The sequence below is a fragment of the Thamnophis sirtalis genome, unplaced genomic scaffold, assembly GCF_051295495.1.
Source record: "Thamnophis sirtalis isolate CommonGarterSnake01/CBP01778 unplaced genomic scaffold, rThaSir2_p1.2 scaffold_7, whole genome shotgun sequence".
Lineage (NCBI taxonomy): Eukaryota > Metazoa > Chordata > Lepidosauria > Squamata > Natricidae > Thamnophis > Thamnophis sirtalis.
The window spans coordinates 10,314,732-10,339,590 of record NW_028261387.1 but is presented as its reverse complement, the minus strand read 5'-3'; the positions used below and the strand labels follow the sequence as shown (position 1 = coordinate 10,339,590).

At 42.5% G+C, this 24,859-nt stretch overlaps 1 protein-coding gene across 1 annotated transcript in view; it reads right to left on the bottom strand.

The window, feature by feature from the left end:
* The window catches only part of SNX7 (sorting nexin 7), a 71,907-nt gene that overhangs the window by 16,159 nt on the left and 30,889 nt on the right, over window positions 1-24,859 (bottom strand). The window contains exons 5-8 of the mRNA XM_087719295.1: window positions 22,009-22,213; window positions 16,495-16,694; window positions 12,342-12,428; window positions 2,244-2,396 (exon numbers count right to left, since the gene is read on the bottom strand). Of these exons, the coding sequence (XP_087575421.1) occupies window positions 2,244-2,396; window positions 12,342-12,428; window positions 16,495-16,694; window positions 22,009-22,213 (645 nt within the window). The remainder of the gene's footprint in view (window positions 1-2,243; window positions 2,397-12,341; window positions 12,429-16,494; window positions 16,695-22,008; window positions 22,214-24,859) is intronic.

The window sequence follows — 24,859 nt, the reverse complement described above, 5'->3', positions numbered from 1 at the left end:
CTTCAGGGGAAGGATACTGCAAAATCTCCATTCCTTTCCCACTCCAGGGGAAGGATACTGCAAAATCTACATTCCCTCCCCACTCCAGGGGAAGGATACTGTAAAATCTCCATTCCCTCCCCACTCCAGGGGAAGGATACTGTAAAATATCCATTCCCTCCCCACTCCAGGGGAAGGATACTGTAAAATCTCCATTCCCTCCCCACTCCAGGGGAAGGATACTGTAAAATCTCCATTCCCTCCCCACTCCAGGGGAAGGATACTGCAAAATCTCCATTCCCTCCCCACTCCAGGGGAAGGATACTGTAAAATCTCCATTCCCTCCCCACTCCAGGGGAAGGATACTGTAAAATCTCCCCATTCCCACCCCACTCTGGGGCCAACCAGAGGTGTTTTTTCCCTGTTCTCCGAACTACTCAAAATGTCCGCTACCGGTTCTCCAGAACTTGTCAGAACCTGCTGAATTTCACCCCTGGGCATTTCTCTAACATACAGTTGAGAAGACACACAAATATAGGGAGTGACTGAGGAAATAAGAAGGATCAGCAAACCATCTGAGGTGAGTAATGCTTTGATTTTGATCTGAAGGACCAGATTTTCAGTCCTTTGCATTTCTCAGTATAATTAAACACTCTTGATTATCCAGATCTCTGTCTTTCAACTGGCATTCTCATGAAAAGAGGCGTACTTTCAGCATACGTCAGATAGTGACACGAAATGCTACAGGATTGTTAAAAGAACAATATTCTTTAATGAGAAACAAACCCATAGGATGTGTGTTATAATATGAAATTAGGTGGCTTTACACTAGGAAAGGTCATTCAGGCATTCTACGGAGGAGGGTTCATTTGTTCAAACAATCCAGTTGCAACCATACTTTAGGCGAAGGAGTGGCAAATGCCTCTCAGCCACCATGCCGAGCATAAATCTGTAGGGCAGGAAACCTGCAGCATAATAAGAACATGCCTGAACCTAGCTGGGTGTCAATAAATATGCTGGAGGTTGTTTAGTTTCATTTGTAAAACGAGTAGCTCCCCTTTATATTTTTAGAATTTCACACTGGATTAATAAATACCCAAAGAGGCAAACTGTAGTTTAGTGGATCGGATCCATAATTAGGAATATAATGAAATTTTACTGAAAATTACAGTCGACCTTTTAAGATAGTTACTATTAGAAACTGATCTATAATCCCTTTCTTCTTTGTTCATTATATTGGCTATACAAGTACAGAATAATAAGCCGCTTTTGATTTCTGGCTGGTTTAAGGGCTGGTTTTGCAGGAAAGTGTGAATAAAGCAACCGTTTGTCCCACTGACACATAGCTTGTTCCCAATAACCCAGATTGCTGGTTTATATACAAGGTACATAAACAAGGAAATCAAAAGTAGCGTATCTCTCATTTATATACCCTTGCTGACAGGGGTGGGTTTCAACCGGTTCGCGGCGGTCCCTGCGAACCGGTTGGTCGGCGAACCCGGAAGTAAGTAACTTCCGGGAACGGCGAAGGGCGCGCCCGCCTGCCCACGGTCCTTACCCGGTTTCGACGAGTTCTGCGCTTCTACGCATGCGCAGGACGCATACAGCACCTGCGCAATCCTCCAGGATCAGCTGGAGCGTCGTGCAGACGCTAGTACGCATGCGTGCATCGCGCGTGTGCACGAGGACGCCGCCGGCCCCGTTCCAACCGAATCGGTTGGAACGGGGCGAGAAACCCACCCCTGCTTGCTGACTTGAAAACTGTTTATCCTCTAGTATTTTGGAAATTTTACTTTGTGAGTAGATTAAGGACCAAGAAGACTTGATTAACTTGATAATATGAAGGCAAGGCAGATGGTAACTCTACCGTGAATCTGCAGGCTACTTTCTAATTTTTAATGCTGATTAAAATTTGTCTCTATTGATTCAAAATTGCCCCTCTGACTCATCATCTGAAGCATGGGGGATTAATCTGCTGATCAGATCTGGCAGCAAAAGTCTCCTACCTCGAGGCTTCCTTGAACTAAGCGAAGAATTCAATGTATAAATAGAGATCCTTTGTGCTTTTTAAATCAAGACTGCCCTCTGTTGATAGAGAACTTAAAAGCAATATGTGTGTGTGTTTGCATGTGTATATACAACTGACTATGAAGTGCATCTAAGAAAACAAAGACACAGCTCTATTTTTAAACACTTCTTTTTAGAACCAAAACTATATAGAGGCATCACACAAATTGGATGCTGTTTTTAAAAAGCTGTTTTACCTCTTCATAATAGCGGAGATTATTTTCTGCCATGTTGCCAAATGCTGATTTCATATCAAGACGCAGGCTGTGCTTCCATCTATCCCAATCCGCTTGCAGAGCATTATTGGCGCATTCTAATTTGTCTTCAAGTTTTCCAATCTCTTCAGGCAACTAAATACAAAACACATTAGAGGAAAGTTAAGAAGTTTGGCGAAAATATCAATATCAGGAGTGGTACATTAATAGCAACATAACATAATTGTCAGCGTTCCAAATATCATGCAGAATTAAATCAGAGACCAAGGCAAAACTATCCTTAAGGTTCCAATTTAATAAGACAGACATGTTTGGCATCATGCTATGAAATCCCTATAATGGAAACGACATCAGAATCCCACCCAGTTAAAAGTTCATGATCTTGTCCCCACACCCACAATCCATCACATGGTCCAATCTTCTTCTTCCACGCTGGCATCCACACCCAGCTGCTTCCGGTCAGGTGTCAGAAGTACGGAAACAAAGGATGACCTTGGCTTCTAGTAAAGAATGAAAACAATACATCCCACAATCCTACTCCTGTCTATTCCCCCCTCCCATCAACTATACTAAAGAAACAGCATATTGGAATAAGAGAAAGTGTGGCAGGCCAAAATTCTAAAAGGAATATAATTGCAAGCCTGACAATAATGCTCTGTTCCAAGAATGAAGTCGGATCACCTTTTCTCCAACCTATTTTCCTCTAGGAAACTATGGGGTTCCTTAGAAGTTTATCAATGATCTGTCACTAAGCAGATAAGTAATGCTTGACGAGATTTCCTTTACTGCTTACCTATTGCTATTGACTACCTCCTATTGTTTGCAGCTGCAGTGGAGTGTTATTTCTCTTGTAGAGGCACTCTTAGTTCATAAAGGGCAACAGTGAGTCCCTATAGAGTTTGTTTGTTTCCTGGCAGGGCTCCTGGCTTTTAAGAACAACGGGACTGTCAAAAATCGAGCAGGTTAGCTTTTTCCCAGTATGAAGGTAGAAATCTCCTTTAGAATCTCATACTTCCCAGCTGCCAACTCTGTCTGGACTTGTACAATGCAATTTATTGTTCTTAATCTCCTTTGGATCTACTCCTCAAAGCATCTTTGAAGATCTGGCCTGGATGAGGTCTTCAAGGTCTGAAATTTAGGTTAGGTTTAGGTTTAGGCTTATGTTTATTTATATGCCACCCTATTCCCAGCGGGACTCAGGGCGGCGCACAAACCCAAGGGGGGGAAAGGGAAACACAAAACTACAAATACAAGCATTTAAAAAATAACCAACAGCCACACAAATCGAGAGGGGAAGGGAACTCATCAACCCCAGGTCTGCCGACACAGCCAGGTTTTAACGGCTTTTCGGAAGGCCTGGAGAGAGGTGAGGGTCCAAATCTCTGCGGGGAGTTCGTTCCAAAGGGCCGGAGCTGCCACAGAGAAGGCCCTCCCCCGGGTGGTAGCCAGATGGCATTGGCTGGTAGACGGAACCCGGAGGAGACCAGCCCTGTGTGATCTTATGGGTCTTTGGGAGGTAATTGGCAGCAGGCGGTCTCTCAAGTACCCAGGTCCAATACCATGAAGGCTCGTGCACCCACGATCGCTCGCGCAGCTGCATTCCGGACGAGCTGAAGTCTCCGAATGCTCTTCAAGGGCTGCCCCATGTAGAGCGCATTTTCTGGGCATGACCATGGTTAGAGCGAGCATGAAACAGCTGCACAACCAAGTCCTTTGAGCACCTCTGGTTTCTTCACTGGCTTGGAGGAATGACTCCAGAATGAAATAAATGAAGCTTTCCTTGTTTAGCCTGCTTAGATCTGTCTCTCCCTTGTGATCAGTGGTGGGTTCCGGATCCCGTTCCAACCGGTATGGTTGGAACGGGCCCGGCATTGTCCATATGGATGCGCGCAACATGCATATGTGTCTTACTGTCCAGCGACGCCTCTGCGAGCCTCCAGCTGCTCAGCAGAGTGTCACACAGGTGCTGTATGTGCTGTGCGCGTGCGCAGAAGAACCAAAGACTTTAAACACAGGTAAGGAGCGAGGGCAGACAGGTGGGCCCTCCAGAGCGCTGTACCGGAACAGTACTCGGTACTCCGGGCAGGCTCCAGTACACCCATACCGGGGCGTACTGCCTGCAACCCATCACTGCTTGTGATATAACTTTTCGTTGAATTTCAGATTACCTGGTCCTTTGCAGGAAGGACACTCATGCTCTGGTCATCTCTTGGTTGGATTACTGCAATGTGCTTCACATGGGGCTACCCCTGAAAAGAATTTGGAAGCTACAGCTAGTATAGAATGCAGTGGCATGGACTATTCTGGACCGTAGGAAGATGCATATAACACTGTTATTGTGTGAGCTGTATTGGTTACAAGTTTGCTTCTCTGTCCAATTCAAGGTAATGGTCATTACCTTTAAAGACCTTTACGGCATGGCCCAGGGTATCTGTGGTGCCATCTTGCTGAAGAGACTTGCTGTGGCCCCCATCTGTTAAGGAACTTCAGCTGAATTTCTGCCTGCGCAACATTCCACCATCAGAGACGGGATTTGTTCGCAATCCTGGCCTTCTCAAATCATGCTACTAATTTATTCCAGAAATTATAAGCGATACTGAAAGCTTGAGCCAGGTTCCTGTATTAACCCGGGATTACTCCCAAACTTTCATGTCTGAGCTAGGATTCTGAACTATGGTATCTTTGATCCAAATTCAATAATCTATCAATGTTAACACTTTACGGGTATAAAGAAAGAAAGAAAGTTGATAGCAGACAAAAGATCCTAAAAGCAAACAAACCCATATTATGGACTTCAAGAATAGAGCTATTATATTTCTTCCACGACAATTCTAATCGGAACTGTTTCGTTAGAAATCACAGTTGTACTCTCCATAAGGTCAATTTTATGTCCAATTCAAAGACAATGCACTGCATTGCATTTTCATCTTTGCAATTCTCTCTATTTTGCACAAATGCCCTTCAAACAAAATTTGGGACCATGTCATTCACTGTCAGCATAATTTCTAGGTCTCAGTTTTCAGAGGTGAAGTCAACTGGACAGTTGTGTAAAATTCATAAAAAACAACCAAAGAGCACTCCAAGTAAGGGAAAGTGGGGAATGGAGGGATTTAAAAAAAAAGTATATTCCCATCTCCACATTTGTTATCTTGTAAGGGGCTGTAGACTTCCCATATGCAATATGGAGAGGAAGTATCATCTTCCATGGGTAGTCCACAACATACAACCATAATTGAGGCCAAAATTTACATTCTTAAGTGTTCTGTCCCCCCTCCTTCGCTCGTTAACAGACGACAGGCAGACAAACGTAAAAGGGAAGAACTTTATCAGTTCTCGGCTCAGACTGGCTGCGAGCCCAAAAATAAACATAAATAAAGACTCTGAGAAGATAACAGAATACAAAACAAAACTCTTACAAAACAATTTACTTCTCCAAGTGTCTCCTTGAATCAGGGTTACAGAAAGCCAATCACTTCTCCAAGTGTCTCTCACAAATAAACCACAACCGATGATCAATGAACGTTGAACGTTGACTCCTGCAACCAGGGCGTGGCACCATCCGTCCTTTTATCACCAGAAGACGCCACTAACGAGCCCCAGCTGCATTGTTAATCTTGCATCCCGAAAAGACTCACAGGAGACTTCTGCTGAGTCACAACACTGAAGTGAGACATTTGTTAAATGAGTTTTGCTCCATTTTACCACCTTTCTTGACACAGTTGTTTAAAAATGAAGTGCCTATATCATAATATTTAAAATGTGAAAGAATTCACTACATGTATATGACTATATTGGATGTTGCCCATAATGCTTGCACGAACTCCAATTCTACCCATATCCACTCAGATGTAAGCAAATTAAATTGTAGTTTTTGTTTTGTTTTGCCATAAGAAAAAAAGGAAGTGATGAAGTGATGCTTATTGCGCCAGGGAATAAACTGTTATCAAATATAGTCAGGACAGGAATGGAACTCCAAATGGATCCTCAATTTGGGATATGAGAGATTTCACACTAATCGATAACACCTGGTGTTTTCCAACTTCTTCACTTTTAAATGAATTAGGATTATACTTTCTAGAATTTTCAACCAGTAGTTTTCACCAGCCTTACATGACTCTCCTTGATGTCTATAAACAGCATCTATTAGCCTGTCAGATAGACCAGATGGGAAATGTGACCAGATAAACTAATTCTATTTTATTATAATAGAATGTTGAAAGTCTGAAAGTAAAATTCTCCCACTATCACCTTTACAGCCTGAGAACTTAGGAAAGTTTCTTTTGAGTCTCTTGCTCTAACCACTATGCTGCTGTGGGCTATATACTGTCTATTATCTTATTGTTCCCTAGGCAACAGCTGTTTGCTCTGACTTCCCACATACTATTGCAACCTCTGATTCTTCTTCAAACCACATGAATTAGGGGATGGAATCAGTAGTGGGATTCAGCCAGTTCGCACCTATTCGGGAGAATCGGTTGGTAACTTTCTAAGTAGTTGAGAGAACCGATTGTTGGAAGAAATCTCCTTTTGTTTTTCCCCACTTTACAGGGCTAATCCTGTAAGGAAGGCAGGAAGGAAACATTCTGGTGTTGTTTCTAGCCTAATCTTTATTGACCTGCTTACAGAAACTGCCTCTCTGGTTAACCCTTATTACATTGTAACAGCTAAGGCGAAGCGCCCAACGACCTGAGTGACGTTGAGTTGGCCATGCCCACCCAGTCACATGACCACTGAGCCCCACCTACTCTGCTGGTCATTAGGGCAGAGAACCGGTTGTTAAATTATTTGATATACCGACTTACATTGACTTAAGATTGTTTATTTAACAATATCTCGAAGTTATGATGGCTTCAGAAAAAGGGATTTATGACCCATTCTCGAAGTTATGATTGTTGCATCACACACACACACAATCAAGTGATTGCAATCTGAGTACTTGACAACTGGCTTGCATTTACAGGTAATCCTCGACTAACAATAGTTCATTTAGTGCCCCTTCCAAAACAGCACTGGAAAAAAGTGACTTATGACCATTTTTCACAGTTATGATCGTTGGAACATCCTTGGCAATGCTTGACAATTGGTTCATATTTATGACGGCTGCAGTGTCCCGGGGTCATGTGATCATCTTGTGTGACCTTCTGATGAACAAAGTCAGTGGGGAAGCTAGATTCACTTAACAACGGTGTTACTAACTTAACACCTGCAGGGATCCACTTAACAAGCGTCACCCAAAATTTTGCTAATTTTCAAAGGACCTTTTAACAAAGCACATTTAATTTGGGTGCCTTTCATGCTGTCTATGAGGTTTGTGGGAAATACGCCTGCAAGGCCTCCCTGAGCAGCGGTTGGGGCTGGGAGCTCGACTGGTGACCTGTGAGTCTCCCACCACCCCCATCGCTCGTCAGCAGCCGCTGGACAAGCGGCTCACAGTCCCCTGAGGCGCCTGTGACCAGCGGAGTCAGGGGAAGCCCGGATGGCCTCTCAGCTAGAATCAAACCTGCACACTTGCAAATTTATCAGCTTTCCAAATTCAAGGTATAACGGTGGTCCAAAGTGGGAAAAATCTCCAGCCTATCTGACCTTGGACTGGAGCACTCCCAAAACAGTCCCAACGGGCGGACTGAGTTTTCAAACTGAGCATACAGAGGCAAAGGGAGGCGTGGTCAACAGAAAAACGTCACTCAGTCCAAGGGCAGATAGGCTGTGTTAACCCATGCTTGGACTCTCCGAGCAGTGCACTTGAGAATATAGTGCCTATGGATGTTGCATTGTAGATCTTTAATTTATGGCTCAGTGCAACTTATGAAGCCAACTATGCCATTTATTTAGCAAATTAAGATTAAGCGAAGGTAGTATTTGGCCCTAATCACTGAATAATGTTTTGTCAGTATTGTCCTCTCCGCCTAAACTACTCCTCATTTTTATTACAATACAAAGACAAAATGATATAACTATTTATGCTGAAGTCTTGAAGAAATATTGAAATTAAAATGCAATTATATAACTACTATTACTACTACTTAAAACATTTGTGCCGGAAGCACATACCAAGGTGCTTCCAGGTTGAAAGGATTAGCTGGTGACATCACCGGTGCCCAGGGGACACCTGAGGGGGCCCCCTATTGTGTCTCCGTTATTTTCCCTCCAAAGTGGTACCTATTTATCTACTTGCATTTACATGCTTTCAAATTGTTAGGGTAAATTGATGGGAGCGCATTCCATCATACAGCTTGCTCTCGGGTTTTGAACCTCTGAAGTTTTGATCTCTCATTGGTCTTTTGACTCAGCGTCTTACCGCATGAACCACCCTAATCCATTACATAACTTAGGTCTTGGTTTTAGCTTGCCAGTTAGGAATGCAAATTATACTTAACTGTCCTTATATCTCTAATTATCAGATTAATTGAGCCAAAAGCTTAGCTGGCAACTGATCCTGAAATAACACGATCAAAAATGAGTTTCCTTTTTTTTGTATCTGTTCTACATTAATTGTCCAAATTAAGCTTATCAATTTTGAGGCGTTAGTATTTGTTTCAAAACCACCATATACGTAACTATAGTAATATATTGCTGCATTTTACTGTTAAATTCGTAGATGCCTCTCCCCTAAGATCCTTCAGCATGGATTTGTTTTTTTGTTATGTCAATCTAAGCTGTTCACTAACAGCTGTTAGCCACTGCTAATAAAATCAAAGTTCATGCCTTGAAGATGGGACAAAGTTCAAAGACATTTGCTGCTACACTTCCTTGTTCCTTTTGGCTAGGTCCACTTTTTAGAATAAAACTGAAGGGCCTAGCTCAACTTGGTTATCATAAATTGCGATTTTCCCTTTCCAGAAATATTTTTCTAATGTTTTCATACCACGAGAGATACCTGTATCTTCCTTGGCTTTCCTATAAGTTGTAAACCAATTCTCTCTATATCTGGTAAAAACGAGGGGGAAAAAAGCATATACAGAAAAAGAATTTCCTGTGAACTAATTACTTTCTTTTTCGGAACCTGTGTTTTTCTTGTTTTTAGTACTGTTAATATTGCATGATGATTAGGATGTTATGGAGTTGGGCAGAATTAAATGAACGTATGTGGGCATGCTTTTATCAACCTCCTCAATAAGACTTATGTGACCTTCTGTCTGTTGCTCTTGGCACTTCTATATGCAAGAGACTTAATATAGCCTGCAAACTTTGGATCAATCAAACTATCCTTTGGATCCTTTACAGTTGTTGGCAAGTTATTTTTGCCATATCAGATATATGCTCTGTCCAGAATCTAGAAATTCAATTGAGACTTTAAGCCTAACAGCCCCCCCTAGACCTGTCAGTTAAGAATTTATTCAGCATCCATTAAATTTTTTTGGAAAAGGGTCAAAAATTGGCTGGAGGCAATAACAGGGGTTAAAATAGAATGGAAACCTGAAGTTTTTTTTTTTATTAGGAATTATGTCTGCGAAATACAAAAAAGAAATCCAGTATTTAATATTACATATAATTACGGCGGCAAGGATTGCCTTTGCCCAGAAATGGAAAAACAAATTAACTCCAAGCGAAGATGAAATAATAAGAAAGGTTATGGACTGTGCCGAAATGGACAAACTAACTAAAGAAATCCAGGGAAAAGAAGAATCAGAATTCTACCAGATATGGGATAAATGGTATAGGTGGATGGAGGAAAGAAACAAAAATCAATGAAGGAATATAACAAAACTCAATAAATAATAGTTATGAGTAAAATAAGAGGGTTAAGAATGGTGAAATCCAAATGAAATACAATAGAAGGGGAAATAATATAAGGTGAGCGGTATCGATTGATGATTGCTGTTATAAAGAACAGGAAGTTCCTATTCGTATTGTATTGTATAAATGTGGTGTACGTCTAATTTGTGTGTGTGTGTGTGTGTGTGTGTGTGTGTGTGTGTATTTTACATGTTTGTTAATAAAAATCTTTTTAAAAAAGAATTTATTCAGCCTCCTTTTCAAATCTTTTCTTTTTCTCGTTGTAAATGTGTTTTTATTTTCCATTTTCATTTCGTACAGTCACATATATACTGTGCATAACCGGGGCCATATAACATTAAACAATAAACACAGCCATTCCTCTTGTCAACAATACCCCCCAAAATAGAAACCCAATGTACCTCTTCGACCCTCCATACACCCTTTCTTTCGCCCCCCTCCAACTTTCCATCTTCCCTCCATCCTTCCCCTCTACCCTACTTCCCCTCCCCCTCTACCACTCCTCTCTCCCAGTACACTCCCTCCCTTCCTTCTCCCCCTCCCTCCCATCCTCTCTCCCACCCTCTCTACCCCTCTTTCTTCTATCCCTCTACTCCTCCCTTCGGTGTATTTCTACTATCTATTAATATATTCAGCTTGTCCTATTTTTACAGTGAAATTAAAGAGCAACAGTATACAACTTTTCAAATCTTTTCAATCAAAGTAGTAGCTATCCCCATATCTTAGGGTTAAAAAAAAATCTATACGTTAATTTGCTACGTGAAACCTTGCTTCCTCTCGTCTGTTCTGACAACTGGGGAGAAGGGAACTCCCACACTCGGCTGGAGAAACAAAATGGATCCTTAAAATCTGAGCTTTGTTTTATCCAGCTTGATTTTCCCCACACACTCTATGGAGAAGAGGGGAAATCCTTCAGCAGGTGGCAGCAGCTTGCAACCTTCCTGCTGGCTTCCCCACTTATTTTCTGGGGAAGCCAGCAGAGAAGATTGCCAATGATGATCTCAGGGCACCTGGCAACCAATCATAAATGTGAATAGGTGACCAAGCACCCAGATCACATGACTGCAGAGGTGGTGATTGGCACGCCATGTTACAACATTGGAAATGGTTTACTGTAAAGCACCATTTCTGAGCTAGCATAACTTCAAATGATTCTTAAAAAGACCGAAAGTCAAGGACTGCCAGGTATTATCATTGAGAAATATAGAATCGGAGGTGGGTTCCTACCAGTTCGCACCTATTCGGTAGAACCGGTTCGTCAAATCTATAGAACCGGTTAAAAGAGGTTCCACCAGTGGACCCGGAAAGCAGTCCACACCTACAGAAGAGGTTCCAAAATTTTTTGAAACCCACCACTGGTCCTTAGATATGATTATTCTACACTATCATGCTCATATTTATAAAACTCGGTGCCTCTGTGAAAGGTAAGGATGACTACTGCGTTTGTGGTGCAATCCGAACATTGCGTGTGTTGAAGTTGTTTTAACGCAAACCAAAGATGCCTTTTAAAAAACAAGTTTACATCATATTCTTATGCATGCCAGTGCTGTGTGTTTGGTAATTTAAGGTGGTTCTGACAAGTGTCGTTGGCATCTTCATATCCAGTCACATGGGCGGCAAGCCACTCCTATCCGGTCACATGGGCAGCAAGCCACTCCCACAAAGGAGGCCACACCCACAGAGTAGGTTCGAACAATTTTTGAAACCTACCACTGCTATAGAATCATATAGCAGGTCTCAATAAATCCTCCATACTTACAAACCAGAGTGGAGGCTTGTAAGGGGTTAAACTGATTTAGGCAATATTATGATGTCCCCAACTCTTTTGTTAACAGACACTGCAATGTTTGGATGATGCACCAAATCGTTGTAAAAGCTTGAAACATGATGCTGTTTTTGTCATTTTGACAGCAACAGCCATTTCTGTGGGTGCCTTGTGACAGGGACTAAGCCAACCCCATCCTATAACGGCACATTTTATCAGTAGGGAGAATGTTGTGGGCAGAGGAATATTTAACAGATGGTCTTCAATCTTTCCTCCAAAGCGATCCAGAGTGTGGGCTGAGGACTCTGCCAACTGCTTTTTCAGAACACGTACATTACTCAACTCCACATTCTGTCTCTGTACAGCTTCTTTGTCATTGTAGGGCAACATTCAAGGTTGACTTTCTCCATGTACCTACAAATCTGCCAAAAGGATAGCAGCCTTGAGTGGCTCGTAAAGAACATAATGGGAATGCAACTACGTTGGGGGGGGGGGGGGGAAGCGATAACAACCTGCGGTGTAATCTAGATTTGAATTATAGCAAGACAATTTTTGTCATTTTATTCTCAATTGCTTACCAGGCCACTTTCAGCCTTCTTATTATACATAGCATCCGTTTTGGAATCCAGTTCTGCTTGGATCTGGTCCCTTCTTTTCAGAACACCCTGAAATATGAAACAACGGAAATAAATGCATTAGAAATTTTGCACAGGTAATAGAATAGAATAGAATTTTATTATTTGTATGCCACCCTTCTCCGGGAGGACTCAGGGCGGCGAACAATTCAAAAGGGGGAAAAAGGGGAACATAAAAACGAAATACAAATAATAAAAATAGGCAACAGTCGCACAACCATACATGTCGAGAGGGGAGGGAACTCATCACCCCCAGGCCTGCCGGCAAAGCCAGGTTTTGACGGCTTTTCGGAAGGCCTGGAGAGAGGTGAGGGTCCGAATCCCTGCGGGGAGTTCGTTCCAGAGGGCCGGAGCTGCCACAGAGACGGCCCTCCCCCGGTTAACAGCCAGATGGCATTGGCCAGTAGATGGCACCCGGAGGAGGCCAACCCTGTGAGATCTAATGGGTCTGTGGGAGGTAATTGGCAGCAGGCGGTCTCTCAAGTACCCAGATCCAATACCACGAAGGGCTTTATAAGTTACGACTAGCACCTTGAAGCGTATCCGGAGACTGATCGGTAGCCAGTGCAGCTCGCGGAGGATAGGTGTAACGTGGGTGTACCGAGGTGCACCCACAATCGCTCGCGCGGCTGCATTCTGGACGAGTTTGAAGTCTCCGAATACTCTTCAAGGGCTGCCCCCATGTAGAGCGCCATGTAATCCTGAGAATTCTTGTGTTCAGAGTCAAAGAGATTTTTGGTCCGCAACCCTCTTATATGTAACACTGGGTTTTCCTGGCTGTCATTTTTTCTGTCTGCTTGATGGGAGAGGCTAAAAGCTTTATTGTTGCATTGGTACAAGTGGGTCCATAAAAAGCTGGGCTTTTTTTTCTTTTTGCTCCTCAAAGAAAAAATGACATTTATTAAATGAGTGCTATTGCCTGCTCCCCAGTATGAGAATCTACAGCTGAATGCAAGTCTTGCAGCTGTCAACAGAATAGAATGGGAAAGAAATGAAACCGAGAAGCTGTGTTAATGGAAGGATGAGCCACCCCCTGCCTGCACCAAATGCAGCCTAATTGTGCGGCTGAGGTGGAGTGTGAGGGTCCAACAAATGCAATAACATCCTTTAATTTCTCATCTCACCTTCCCTGCAATTAATCATACAGCATAGCACAAGATAAGGGGTCCCGTCAAATTGAATTCTAATGGGCCACACAGATGTTTCTCTGGACCTTGTTCAACTCATCCGGTTTTCACGGAGTCTCCTCCATAAGGTGGCTTTTTTTTTTTGTAAAGTCTTTTTGAAAGTACTGACATTCTGCTGTTCCCCGTGGTTTGCCCACCTGTCCTCCATCCTGTAGTAGAAGCCGTACAGAATGTGATCCTAATTCAACCCCTGTAATTTGCATGGCTCTTCCTGTCTGACTCTCCTTATCTCAGTAGGCTTCTGTGGTCTTCATTAGGAGAACTATTTGGGCGAAGGGATTTTTATTGTGTTATCTAAATGTCAACTGAAAATGTCTCCTAAACGTGTAATTTCCATTTGCTGAACTATGTCACCATGCACATGACAAATGAACCTTGGGCAATAGTAATACTGTCAATATATATTAAACAATCCTTTCAAGTGCATCACTCAGGGCCTGAGTATTTGAAGGACCATTGTATCTCCAATAGTTGCTGCCTATCCTGTATGATCAGGCAGAGTAGATGTACTCCAGATTCTTCAATTGAACAGTGTCATTTACTTTCTGTCATGTTGCCTCCCCTGTGGAAGAGCATCCCAGCAGTGATCCATATGGCTGTTCTCCCATAATCAGTGGTGGGTTTCAAAAAAATTTCGAACCTACTCTGTGGGTGTGGCCTCCTTTGTGGGAGTGGCTTTCCGGCCATGTGACCTGGTGGGAGTGGCTTGCCGGCCATGTGTTTCTCTCTCTCTCTCTCCTTCCTTTTGTCTCTCTGTCCCTTTTTCCTTATTTTCTTTCATCTCTCTCTCACTTTTTCTTTCTTTTTCTTTTATTTCTTTCTTTCTTCCTTCCTTTCTCTTTCTCTCTCTGTGTGAGTCTGTCTGTCTGTCTGTGTCAGTGGTGGGTTTCAAAATTTTTTGGAACCTCTTCTGTAGGTGTGGCCTGCTTTCCGGGTCCACTGGTGGAACCTCTTCTAACCGGTTCGGTAGATTTGATGAACCGGTTCTACCGAATAGGTGCGAACTGGTAGGAACCCACCTCTGTCCATAATGATACTTAGAAAGTTGCTGAAACCCTGCCTATTTTCCCACGCCCAGGAGTAGGAGGGATACTGAGCCATTGTAGACTTAAAAAAAAAAAATCTGTTATGGATTATTTTCATCTGGATTTCTTTTGACTTATTTCTCATGGAACTGAGGAGCTATGAAAAACTGCATTCCTTGTAGGGGCCAATACAAAAGTAGGTTTATAACCAGTGGTGGGATTCAGCTGGTTCGCACCAGTTCAGGCGAACCGATTGTTAAATTACACCGCCTCCCTCCTGTTCTCAAAGTGGATCCTGGGCAGAGGTGGGTTCCTACCAGTTCGCACCTATTCGGTAGAACCGGTTCGTCAAATCTACCGAACCGGTTAGAAGAGGTTCCACCAGTGGACCCGGAAAGCAGGCCACACCTACAGAAGAGGTTCCAAAAATTTTTGAAACCCACCACTGGTCCTTGGATATGATCATTCTACACTATCATGCTCATATTTATAAAACTCAGTGCCTCTGTAAAAGGTAAGGATGACTACTGCGTTTGTGGTGCAATCAGAACATTGCATGTGTTGAAGTTGTTTTAACGCAAACCAAAGATGCCTTTTAAAAAACAAGTTGACATCATATTCTTATGCATGCCAGTGCTGTGTGTGAGGTAATTTAAGGCTGTTCTGACAAGTGTCATTGGCATCTTCATATCCGGTCACATGGGCGGCAAGCCACTCCCATCCGGTCACATGGGCAGCAAGCCACTCCCACAAAGGAGGCCACACCCACAGAGTAGGTTCAAACAATTTTTGAAACCCACCACTGATCCTGGGTGTTGTGCTGCAATGGAAAAATGGGCAACGGAGCAGCATGCACTAGAGCAGGAGATGGCCGCTTTCTCTCTCTTTTCTCCCTGCTCTTCCTCCATCCCTCATGCTGGCCACTCAGTTTCCCATTTCTCCACTGCAGCGCAGCACCCAAGATCCGAGGTGGCGCAGTGGTTAGGGTGCAGTACTGCAGCCACTTCAGCTGACTGCTAGTTCTGCAGTTCGGCGGTTCAAATCTCACCGGCTCAAGGTTGACTCAGCCTTCCATCCTTCCGAGGTGGGTGAAATTAGGACCCAGACTGTGGGGGTGATATGCTGACTCTGTAAACCGCTTAGAGAGGGCTGAAAGCCCTATGAAGCGGTATATAAGTCTAACTGCTATTGCTATCCACTTTTGATATTGGGGGGCGGGGGGCAGGTAATTTAACAACCGGTTCATCCAGGGTCTGGTTGGCCATCGCGGGAAGCGCGTCCTGCACGGGCAGCGGAGCTGGAGGATGGGGAAGGGCCACGCCTCCCACAACAGCCAACCTGACCCTGAGAACCGGTTGTTAAATTATTTGAATCCCACCACTGTTCATAACGTACTTTTAAACTACGAATATCTATAGATATTCTTTCTGTGAGTTAAAAGAGTATCTCAATTCAAATGGAATTCCTCCTTTCCAAATATAGTTACCCATCCATCTCATGCAGAAGGAAGTTCAAATGTGAAGACTTACATACTCTGGAAACCTACAATATTCTATTGTTAAAACAATCATTGATACTCACAAAACAATCATTGATACACCTCCCCCAAACTAACTAGCTTTATAATCATGGCTCTCTGTTGCCTTCTTGCTATTTTCTCCCTAGGGACCAGTAGATCATGTATAGTTAAGAGAAGAAAGAGGTGTATTTTGCAGGAAAGCACATAGACATCATGCAGGAAAAGAAAATATAATATAATCCTTTCCTGCAGGGCTAAACTACTCGCACTGACTAAGAAAACGCACCAGCAACTCATGGGAGCATCCATTGCAGCAATGACACCAGAGGAAATTCAGCTGTTTAACAGCTCCCAACCCACCTTACCATCAATATTTCATTATAAAGCAAATATTCATGTATGACAGGGAAGAAGCTTTCGGACAGAGCGGACATCCATTTGTCTCCAGCTTTGCAACACTGGTCGATGCCTGTAGCCATTCCTTTTAATGTATCTTCCAGATCTTCTTCCGAAGCAGACCAGAGTGCGTGAATTGGACCAAATTCCTTCATTTCATAAAAATAGTCTTGGGAAAAGGAAGCGGGGGGGGGGGGGGAGGAGAGAAAAGACACTCAGGACTTCATAATCTCCCAAGCAATTATCATAAAGAAACAGAAACTCTTTCTGAAGAATACAGATAGTCCCACACTTACAACAGTTCTTTCAATCACCGTTCAAAGTCATAACAGCACTGGAAAAAGTCACTTATGACCATTTTTCACCGTTACCACCTTTGTACCATCCCCATGATCATGGGATCAAAATTCAGTTGCTTGGCAACTGGTTCATACTTAGGACCATTGCTGGGAACATTGTCCCAAGGTCATGGGAACAACTTTTACAACCTTTTGACAAGCAAAGTTAATGGGGAAGCCAGTTTCACTTAACGGTTCACCGACAAAAGGGCGAATGACAAAAGCGCGCCCGACTAAACCCCGGTGACAAAACCGCGAGTTCTAAAGCGCGCCGACGAATGAGCGCTGAAGCGCGGCAACAACAGCGTGGCGACAGAAGCGCGCTGTAAACCTAACCCTAACCTTAACTTAAATTGCGCTTCTGTCACTGCGCTGTTGTCGCCGCATTGATGACGTCGTGTTGATGACGCCACGGTTTTAGCGCCGCGGTTTTGTCGGCGTGCTTTTGTTGTGCGTGCATTTGTCGGGTCACGTCACTTAACAACTGGGTTACTAACTTATCAACTGAATTAATTTGCTTAAACAACTATGGCAAGAAAGGTTGTTAAATGGAGCAAAACTCACTTAACAAATGTCTCACTTAACAACAGAAATTTTGGGCTCCATTATGGTCATAGGTCAAGGACTGCCTGTACGACAGTCTGAAATGCTGGCATATAGCAGTAGCAATAGCACTTATATACCACTTCACAGTGCTTTAAAGCCCTCCCTAAGCAGTTTACAGATTCGGCATATTGCCCTCAACCATCTGGGTCCTCATTTTACTGACCCCGGAAGGATGAAAAGGTGAATCAACCTTAAGCCGGTGAGAATCGAACTGTCGACAGCTGGCAGCCGGCAGTCAGCAGAAGTAACCTGCAGTACTGCATTCTAACCACTGCGCCACCACAGCTTTTCATATAGAATCAAAAAGTTCAATAGCAATAGCAATAGCAGTTAGACTTATATACCGCTTCATAGGGCTTTCAGCCCTCTTTACAGAGTCAGCGTATTGCCCCCCACAGTCTGGGTCCTCATTTCACCCACCTCGGAAGGATGGAAGGCTGAGTCAACCTTGAGCCAGTGAGATTAGAACCGCTGAACTGCAGATAACAGTCAGCTGAAGTGGCCTGCAGTACTGCACCCTAACCACTGCGCCACCTCGGCTCTTCAATAGTAGAGACAGGTGATCCCTAGTTAACAACTGACCTGTTTAGCAAATGTTGGAAGTTACATTGGTGGTAACAAAGTAACTTTATGACAGGTCCTCAAACTTATAACTATCGAAGTGACCCAGGTTCAGGAGACTGTGATTCAGACACTTCACAATTGGTATGCATTTATTAATGTCATAGCAGCCTGCAGTCATGTGATCACCATTTGTGGGCTTCACAGCCAGCTTCCAACAAGCAAAGTTAATAGAGAAGTTGGTAGTAAAATCACAAATTATGATCACACAATGTCTCACTTAATGACCTGAATGATTTGCTTAATGACTGCAGCTGAACAGTTGTGGTACAGTCACAGGATGTTTCACTTAACTACTGCACTGCTTAGCAACAGATGTCCAGTCCTAATTTTGGTCATTAAGTGAAGATTACCTGCATCTTTTTCCATTCCTTCTCATCTTTGTCTATTTTAAGTACATTAATGTTATTAATTATCATTTTAATGTTTTTATTGGATTTTAATGATTCTAAGTTGTCTAGAATTGCTACCAGGCAGCGTAAGTTGAATTAATTAATTCAGAAATTTGGGGCCATCTTACCAAACATCAATTTGCAAAAGATTCCCATTTAAGGATATTCAAACATATGGATGCAAGTTTAAGCCAGCTTTAAATTAAAAAAAAAAAAAAACTTTTGCTTTTGCATTCAAAATATATTACGAACTATGGAAATGGTAGTAGCTTAGTATGTGAATTGCTACATAAAATCCATGTAAGAATTATTAAAATATTGTGCCTGAAGCACTTTTAAAAAAATCTGAAAAACAATATATAAATGATAATTTTTTTAAAAGGAGCTATATTAAGGGTATGCACACAGAACATTTCACGTCATTTATGTACCCAGAATAAAAAGCTTGCTCACAAAAAGCATATGCACTGCTAAATCTGCTAATTTGTCCTTAAAATCCTAAAGAATTCCTGGATTGGCTTTTCGTATTTCATATTGGCTTCCATGGCAACTTCCTGGCATTATTTTCCCTCCCCTTATCCAGGATTGACAAGGCTGATTGCCAAGTCCTACACTCTGGCCACAGATTTCTCCACAGCTCGGGATTCAGAAAACAACCTTTTCCTTGTAAAACCGTTGGCACGATTATTGCTCTGAGCCTGGTAAAATGCTTTTTCCCGAGGGGGCGGGGAGAGGGAAGGAATTGTTTTAATGATACAGTAGACTTGAACCATCTGTTAATTTTTTAACAACAACAACAACAACATCAACAACAACAAGCTTTTTTGAAAAAGAACACAGACCATGGACAAAATGCGAGACCACCTCTAGAAAAACTTCTTATACATTGCTGCCAATGTTTTCCTTCTTAAAGTTTACTTTACTTATTCTTTAGTAGTGTATATCTATATATAGGCTTTTATTCACAAGCTGAAGGCAATGTATATAATTGCTACATGCATGTGGATATAATTGCTACATGCATGTGGAGTGTTACAAGGCAACACTCCTCTTCCTGGCAATTAAAAATTGAAAATTTGGCATCATTAGGAACTGGTGTTCCCCCCCCCCTCCACCCCCTAAGCTTAATTATCATGTAAGGAATTGGGCTTATATTTAGTGGAGCTCAGTGTTAAAGGGATGGAAAATTAAGCATCTTCCGCTTCATTTCTGTGCCTGAAAATTCACCTGTTCCCTTGTTCACTCGCATATATACAGCATTTTCTTTAGGAAACTTCCTTTTATTGGCACCAGCCTAAAATTTTAAATCTGAAACCTGTAATCTAAAAAGCAATGTGGTAGGTGGGTGGATTTTTCTGGGAGCTACAGCACAGAAGGAAAGAAAAGCCAATTCTTCTTTCCCAAGCTGCAATCTTCTTAAATGGGAGAGAAAATTATATTGATGGGTTTTTAACGAAATTCAGCGACTTGGGAAACAGATTGGAAATCAAGGCGAAGTTGATCCATACAGTTGGCCATGTGTCTTTTTGAAAACATCACCCACATTCTTAATTGCTCTCTCCACAGGAGATGGCAATCCCTCTTTCTTTCTTTCTTTCTTTCTTTCTTTCTTTCTTTCTTTCTTTCTTTCTTTCTTTCTTTCTCTCTTTCCTTCCTTCCTTCCTTCCTTCCTTCCTTCCTTCCTTCCTTCCTTCCTTCCTTCCTTCCTTCCTTCCTTCCTTCCTTCCTTCCTACCTTTTTAAAACTCTGAGTGATTGGCCACGTAGCCAGGCATTAGATGAATTGGTGTGAGAGATCTGCCACCGACAGCAAATAGCTGCTATGTAAGTGGCACCTTTGATGGCAGGGTACAAATTATCTGAAAAGGACACCAACCAGTTTCTGCCTGTCTCCATAGAGCATTTTCTCAGACAGTTCCTTTCAAAGGAAGAAGGAAAAGGGTGATCCTAACTTCTGTCCTTATAACCCACTTTCCCACATCAATTCATGCTCGAAGTGGAAAAGAATGAAATTCTGTCTTCGGGTTTTACCGATGAGACTGATAGATCTTTATAGAAATTGCTTGTTTGTAATATTATGAAAAATAAAATAAAAAAGTTGTGATTTGATGTTGATGCCTTATTTTACCGTAACAGAGAGAGTCGGAAGTCAGTGGTTCTTTTTCTTTCTTTTTCTTATCTTTCCTCACTTCTCCTCTCCTACCCCATCTACTGCTTTCCTATTTACTTTGTATTTTATAATATCCTGTTTCCCCAAAAATAAGACCTCCCTGGATAATAAGCCCTATCAGGCTTTTGAGCGCATGCGCTAAAATAAGGCTTCCCCTAAAATATTTAAATGCATGGGTGGGAAGGGGGGAACACGTGAATCTGCCATCCACGCGGAACAGCCTCGCAGGGGCTGCTCCTGCAAACTCTACCTATTGCGCCCCTTCTCCTAGTGGTGGCCACAAAAAGAATGACAGGACCAGCGACACTAAGGCCAGCAAGAGTGTGCCAGAAACAGAGACAGAACGTCCGGCCCTCTCTGGACCAGCTGATCCACGGGCTGCGGGCCAAGGTTAAGGAGCCTCCTGCACCTCAAAAATAATAAGACCTCCCACAAAATAAGACCAAGCATTTATTTTGGGCATCAAAAGAAAAGAAGACCCTGTCTTATTTTCAGGGAAACACGGTACTTTATAATTCAATTAAAAAATGTGGACTAACCCCCATTCTTACACAGAAATCAGGACTTACAGCAGAGGTGGGTTCCTACCAGTTCGCACCTATTCGGTAGAACCGCTTCGTCAAATCTACTGAACCGGTTAGAAGAGGTTCCACCAGTGGACCCGGAAAGCAGGCCACACCTACAGAAGAGGTTCCAAAATTCTTTGAAACCCACCACTGGTCCTTGGATATGATTATTCTACACTATCTTGCTCATATTTATAAAACTCAGTGCCTCTGTGAAAGGTAAGGATGACTACTGCGTTTGTGTTGCAATCAGAACATTGCGTGGGTTGAAGTTGTTTTAACGTAAACCAAAGATGCCTTTTAAAAAACAAGTTTACTTCATATTCTTATGCATGCCAGTGCTGTGTGTGAGGTAATTTAAGGTGGTTCTGACAAGTGTCGTCGACATCTTCATATCCGGTCACATGGGCGGCAAGCCACTCCCATCCGATCACATGGGCGGCAAGCCACTCCCACAAAGGAGGCCACACCCACAGAGTAGGTTCGAACAATTTTTGAAACCCACCAACTGACTTACAGGAGCAGCTGTTAACTTCTTCCATTTTTTACTCCATGTCAGTGTCAAAGCTGTTAAAACCAATAGTTCTGCTGGAATTATTTCAGAGGAAAAAAAGTATTCCCTGTGATTTTCCATTTGTCAGGTGCACAGAACAGGGGGAAAAACGCTATAGGTCTATAACTTGTCCTGCTATGAAGCTTTATAATTTGGCAGGGGGAAACATGGTCAATCTATATACCCCAAGATTAGTTTCACCTCCCCTCCCCACTCCGCTTCCTCCTGGTCCACCAACCTTTTTTTTCTTTGTAAACTCGTTGGGAGATTTTGTTCAATAGATTGATTTTCTGGTTAAACACATCCACATAGTCACTCATTTCTGTAAATATTTCCGGGCGGTTTTTCACAGCACAGCCTCGCATTGATGAAGCCACCGCTTTGACTGTTTGACCCATTCTGCTAAGTAAGCCGGGCCCCTGCTTCCGGTGAGATGAAAGTTCCTAAAAATTAAAAGAGGAAATCCAATTTCAGGATGGATAAATGGCTCTTCTTGTAGAATCAATTTAATGTAACGAAAGCCCACATCCACAGCAGAACCCCGAACACAATCTCAAAACAATATTGAAGTCACACATAGCAGGCCTATGTGCTTCACAAACTTAGACTTAAAATAACTTTATTGTTACTTTAAATCAGGGATGAATGCCACTTATCTTTGCTACTGGTTCAGTAGCAATGTGAGCATGTGCAGAGCATCAAAATGGTGTCCGGGCGGAGCCTGCTACTGAGCGTGCCTGGCAAGCGAGTAAGCGAACAGCGAGGTAAGCGAACAGTGAGGGGAGGAATCCGCTGTGCTGCGTGATTAGATTAGCTAGAAAGCAGGAAATCCTGCTTTCTAGCTAATATAAATCGTGTTGCACAGCTGATCGTTGGAAAAATCAGTTCTCCTGAACCAGTAGCATTTTTTTTTTGCTACCGGTTCGGGCGAAACAGTCTGAACTGGTAGCATTTCACCCCTGCTTTAAATGTACACTAATCGACATATGTTAAAATGAAATTTTGTTGCATAGAGCTCTCAAAGGGTCAACACCTCCAATTTACCCTTCATAAATATGACAAAAATATCCAACATTTTGAAGAACCAATAATGTTGGATACATGGGAAAAGATCTGGGTAAGAAATGTAAAGTTTACACAAGCCCAAAATTTGAGAGAAAACTTTTATAAGATGTTTTTATAGAGGAGGCATTTAGATCCTAAAAAACTGGCCTCTATGTATCCGAATTTACAACCTAAATGCTGGAGATGTGATTGTGCTGATGCTACATACTATCATATATGGTGGACTTGTAAAAAGGTTAAAGCATTTTGGATAAAAATATGGTGGATTATGCAAAATGTTCTTTAAAAAAGGATAAAGTTTACCCCTCAGTTATTTTTGTTAGGTATAATTACTGATTGTACAGTTGTAGAGATTAACCTGATTTTGCATTTAATAACCGCAGCAAGACTGCTGGTGGCGTAATACTGGAAGAAGGAAGATTTGCCTACTATTCAAGAATGGACATTGAAAGTAACAAACCTAGCAGAGATGGCCAAAATATCAGCATATCTCAAGGACCATTCAAACGAGAGATATAAACTGGAGTGGAGAAGATGGATTGACTATACTCAAAATAAATATGGGACTAAGAAATTCCAGATAGCTTATAACTGAAGAAATAAGGAATGATATAATCTGTTTAGAGTTAGCCTAGCAAAGAGGAGTTAAAGCTCAAATGAAAGATGATATTAACTTTTTTTTAAAGTTTATTTTAGAATGTTTTTGTTAAAGATTTATATCCTGTATTGGTTCTGGGAAGTCGGAGGGGGGGAGGTGGAAGGTTGGGGGGGGGTTGGGGGCGGGAAGGAAGTAAATATTTGTAAAAGTTTTTTTTTTCCAAAATTCTCAATTAAAAAAAATATGACAAAAATATAAACAAACAAAAAAAACATGCATATATCCACATGTAGTATACGACACACAGAAACAGCACAGTCTCGTTTGGATGTTTAAATGCACACGGCGAGAAAAGCGAATCACACAGAGTCACTAAGAACAGCTGCCACCTAACTCCCTCTGACGATTTCTTTGAATGTCACCATTTAATCAATGATCGTAAAAGTAAAATTATGTGTCAGGGCTGCTTCACTCAGTAACCAAGAAAGAAACCACTCAACTCCATTTTGCAGAATTAAGAGTACTTTTAGTGGTTCTAAGTAAATAGTAACTAAGCAAAGCAGGATCCGAGACAAAAGCGCGCACAATCATAGATATCAATATGTGACCCATTCCCCTCCCCTTGGTAACCCCAGCCCATAGTCCAATCCAATTACTCCACAGGTGTCATGTCGGAAACATCTTCAAGGTTCAAGGTTCATTTTATTTATATGCCGCTCTATTCCCGGCGGGACTCACGGCGGCGCACAAACCCAAGGGAGGGGAAGGGAAGCACAAAGAACTACAACAAAAAAGTACAAGGGAATTTAAAGCAACCAACAGCCACACGATTCGAGAGGGGAAGGGAACTCATCGACCCCAGGCCTGCCAACACAGCCAGGTTTTAACGGCTTTTCGGAAGGCCTGGAGAGAGGTGAGGGTCCGAATCTCTGCGGGGAGCTCGTTCCAAAGGGCCGGAGCCGCCACAAAGAAGGCCCTCCCCCGGGTAGTAGCCAGATGACATTGGCTATAGATGGAACCCGGAGGAGGCCTAATCTGTGTGATCTAATGGGTCTTTGGGAGGTAATTGGCAGCAGGCGGTCTCTCAAGTACCCAGGTTCCAAAATCATCATCAGGTTGGTATGCTGGACAGTTGGCCTTGGCGGGAAACTCCCTCCCTGCCACATGCGCAGTAGATGGTGAGAACAACTCCTTTCTTACAGTCACTCCTGCACAGAATATTTCCCACACCCAAATACTATGCCCCCCCACTTCCCCATTTCAATGGCAGCCGAAAAGCAAGCAGCAAAACAGAGGCTGACATCGTGGTTTTATTTTAGAGTAAGTGTACAGCAATTAAAAGCATAAAATCACAATTACATCACAATATCCATGCAATCCATTTTCTCCCCAAACATCTAAACGTCTATCTATAGCAAAACTTGAA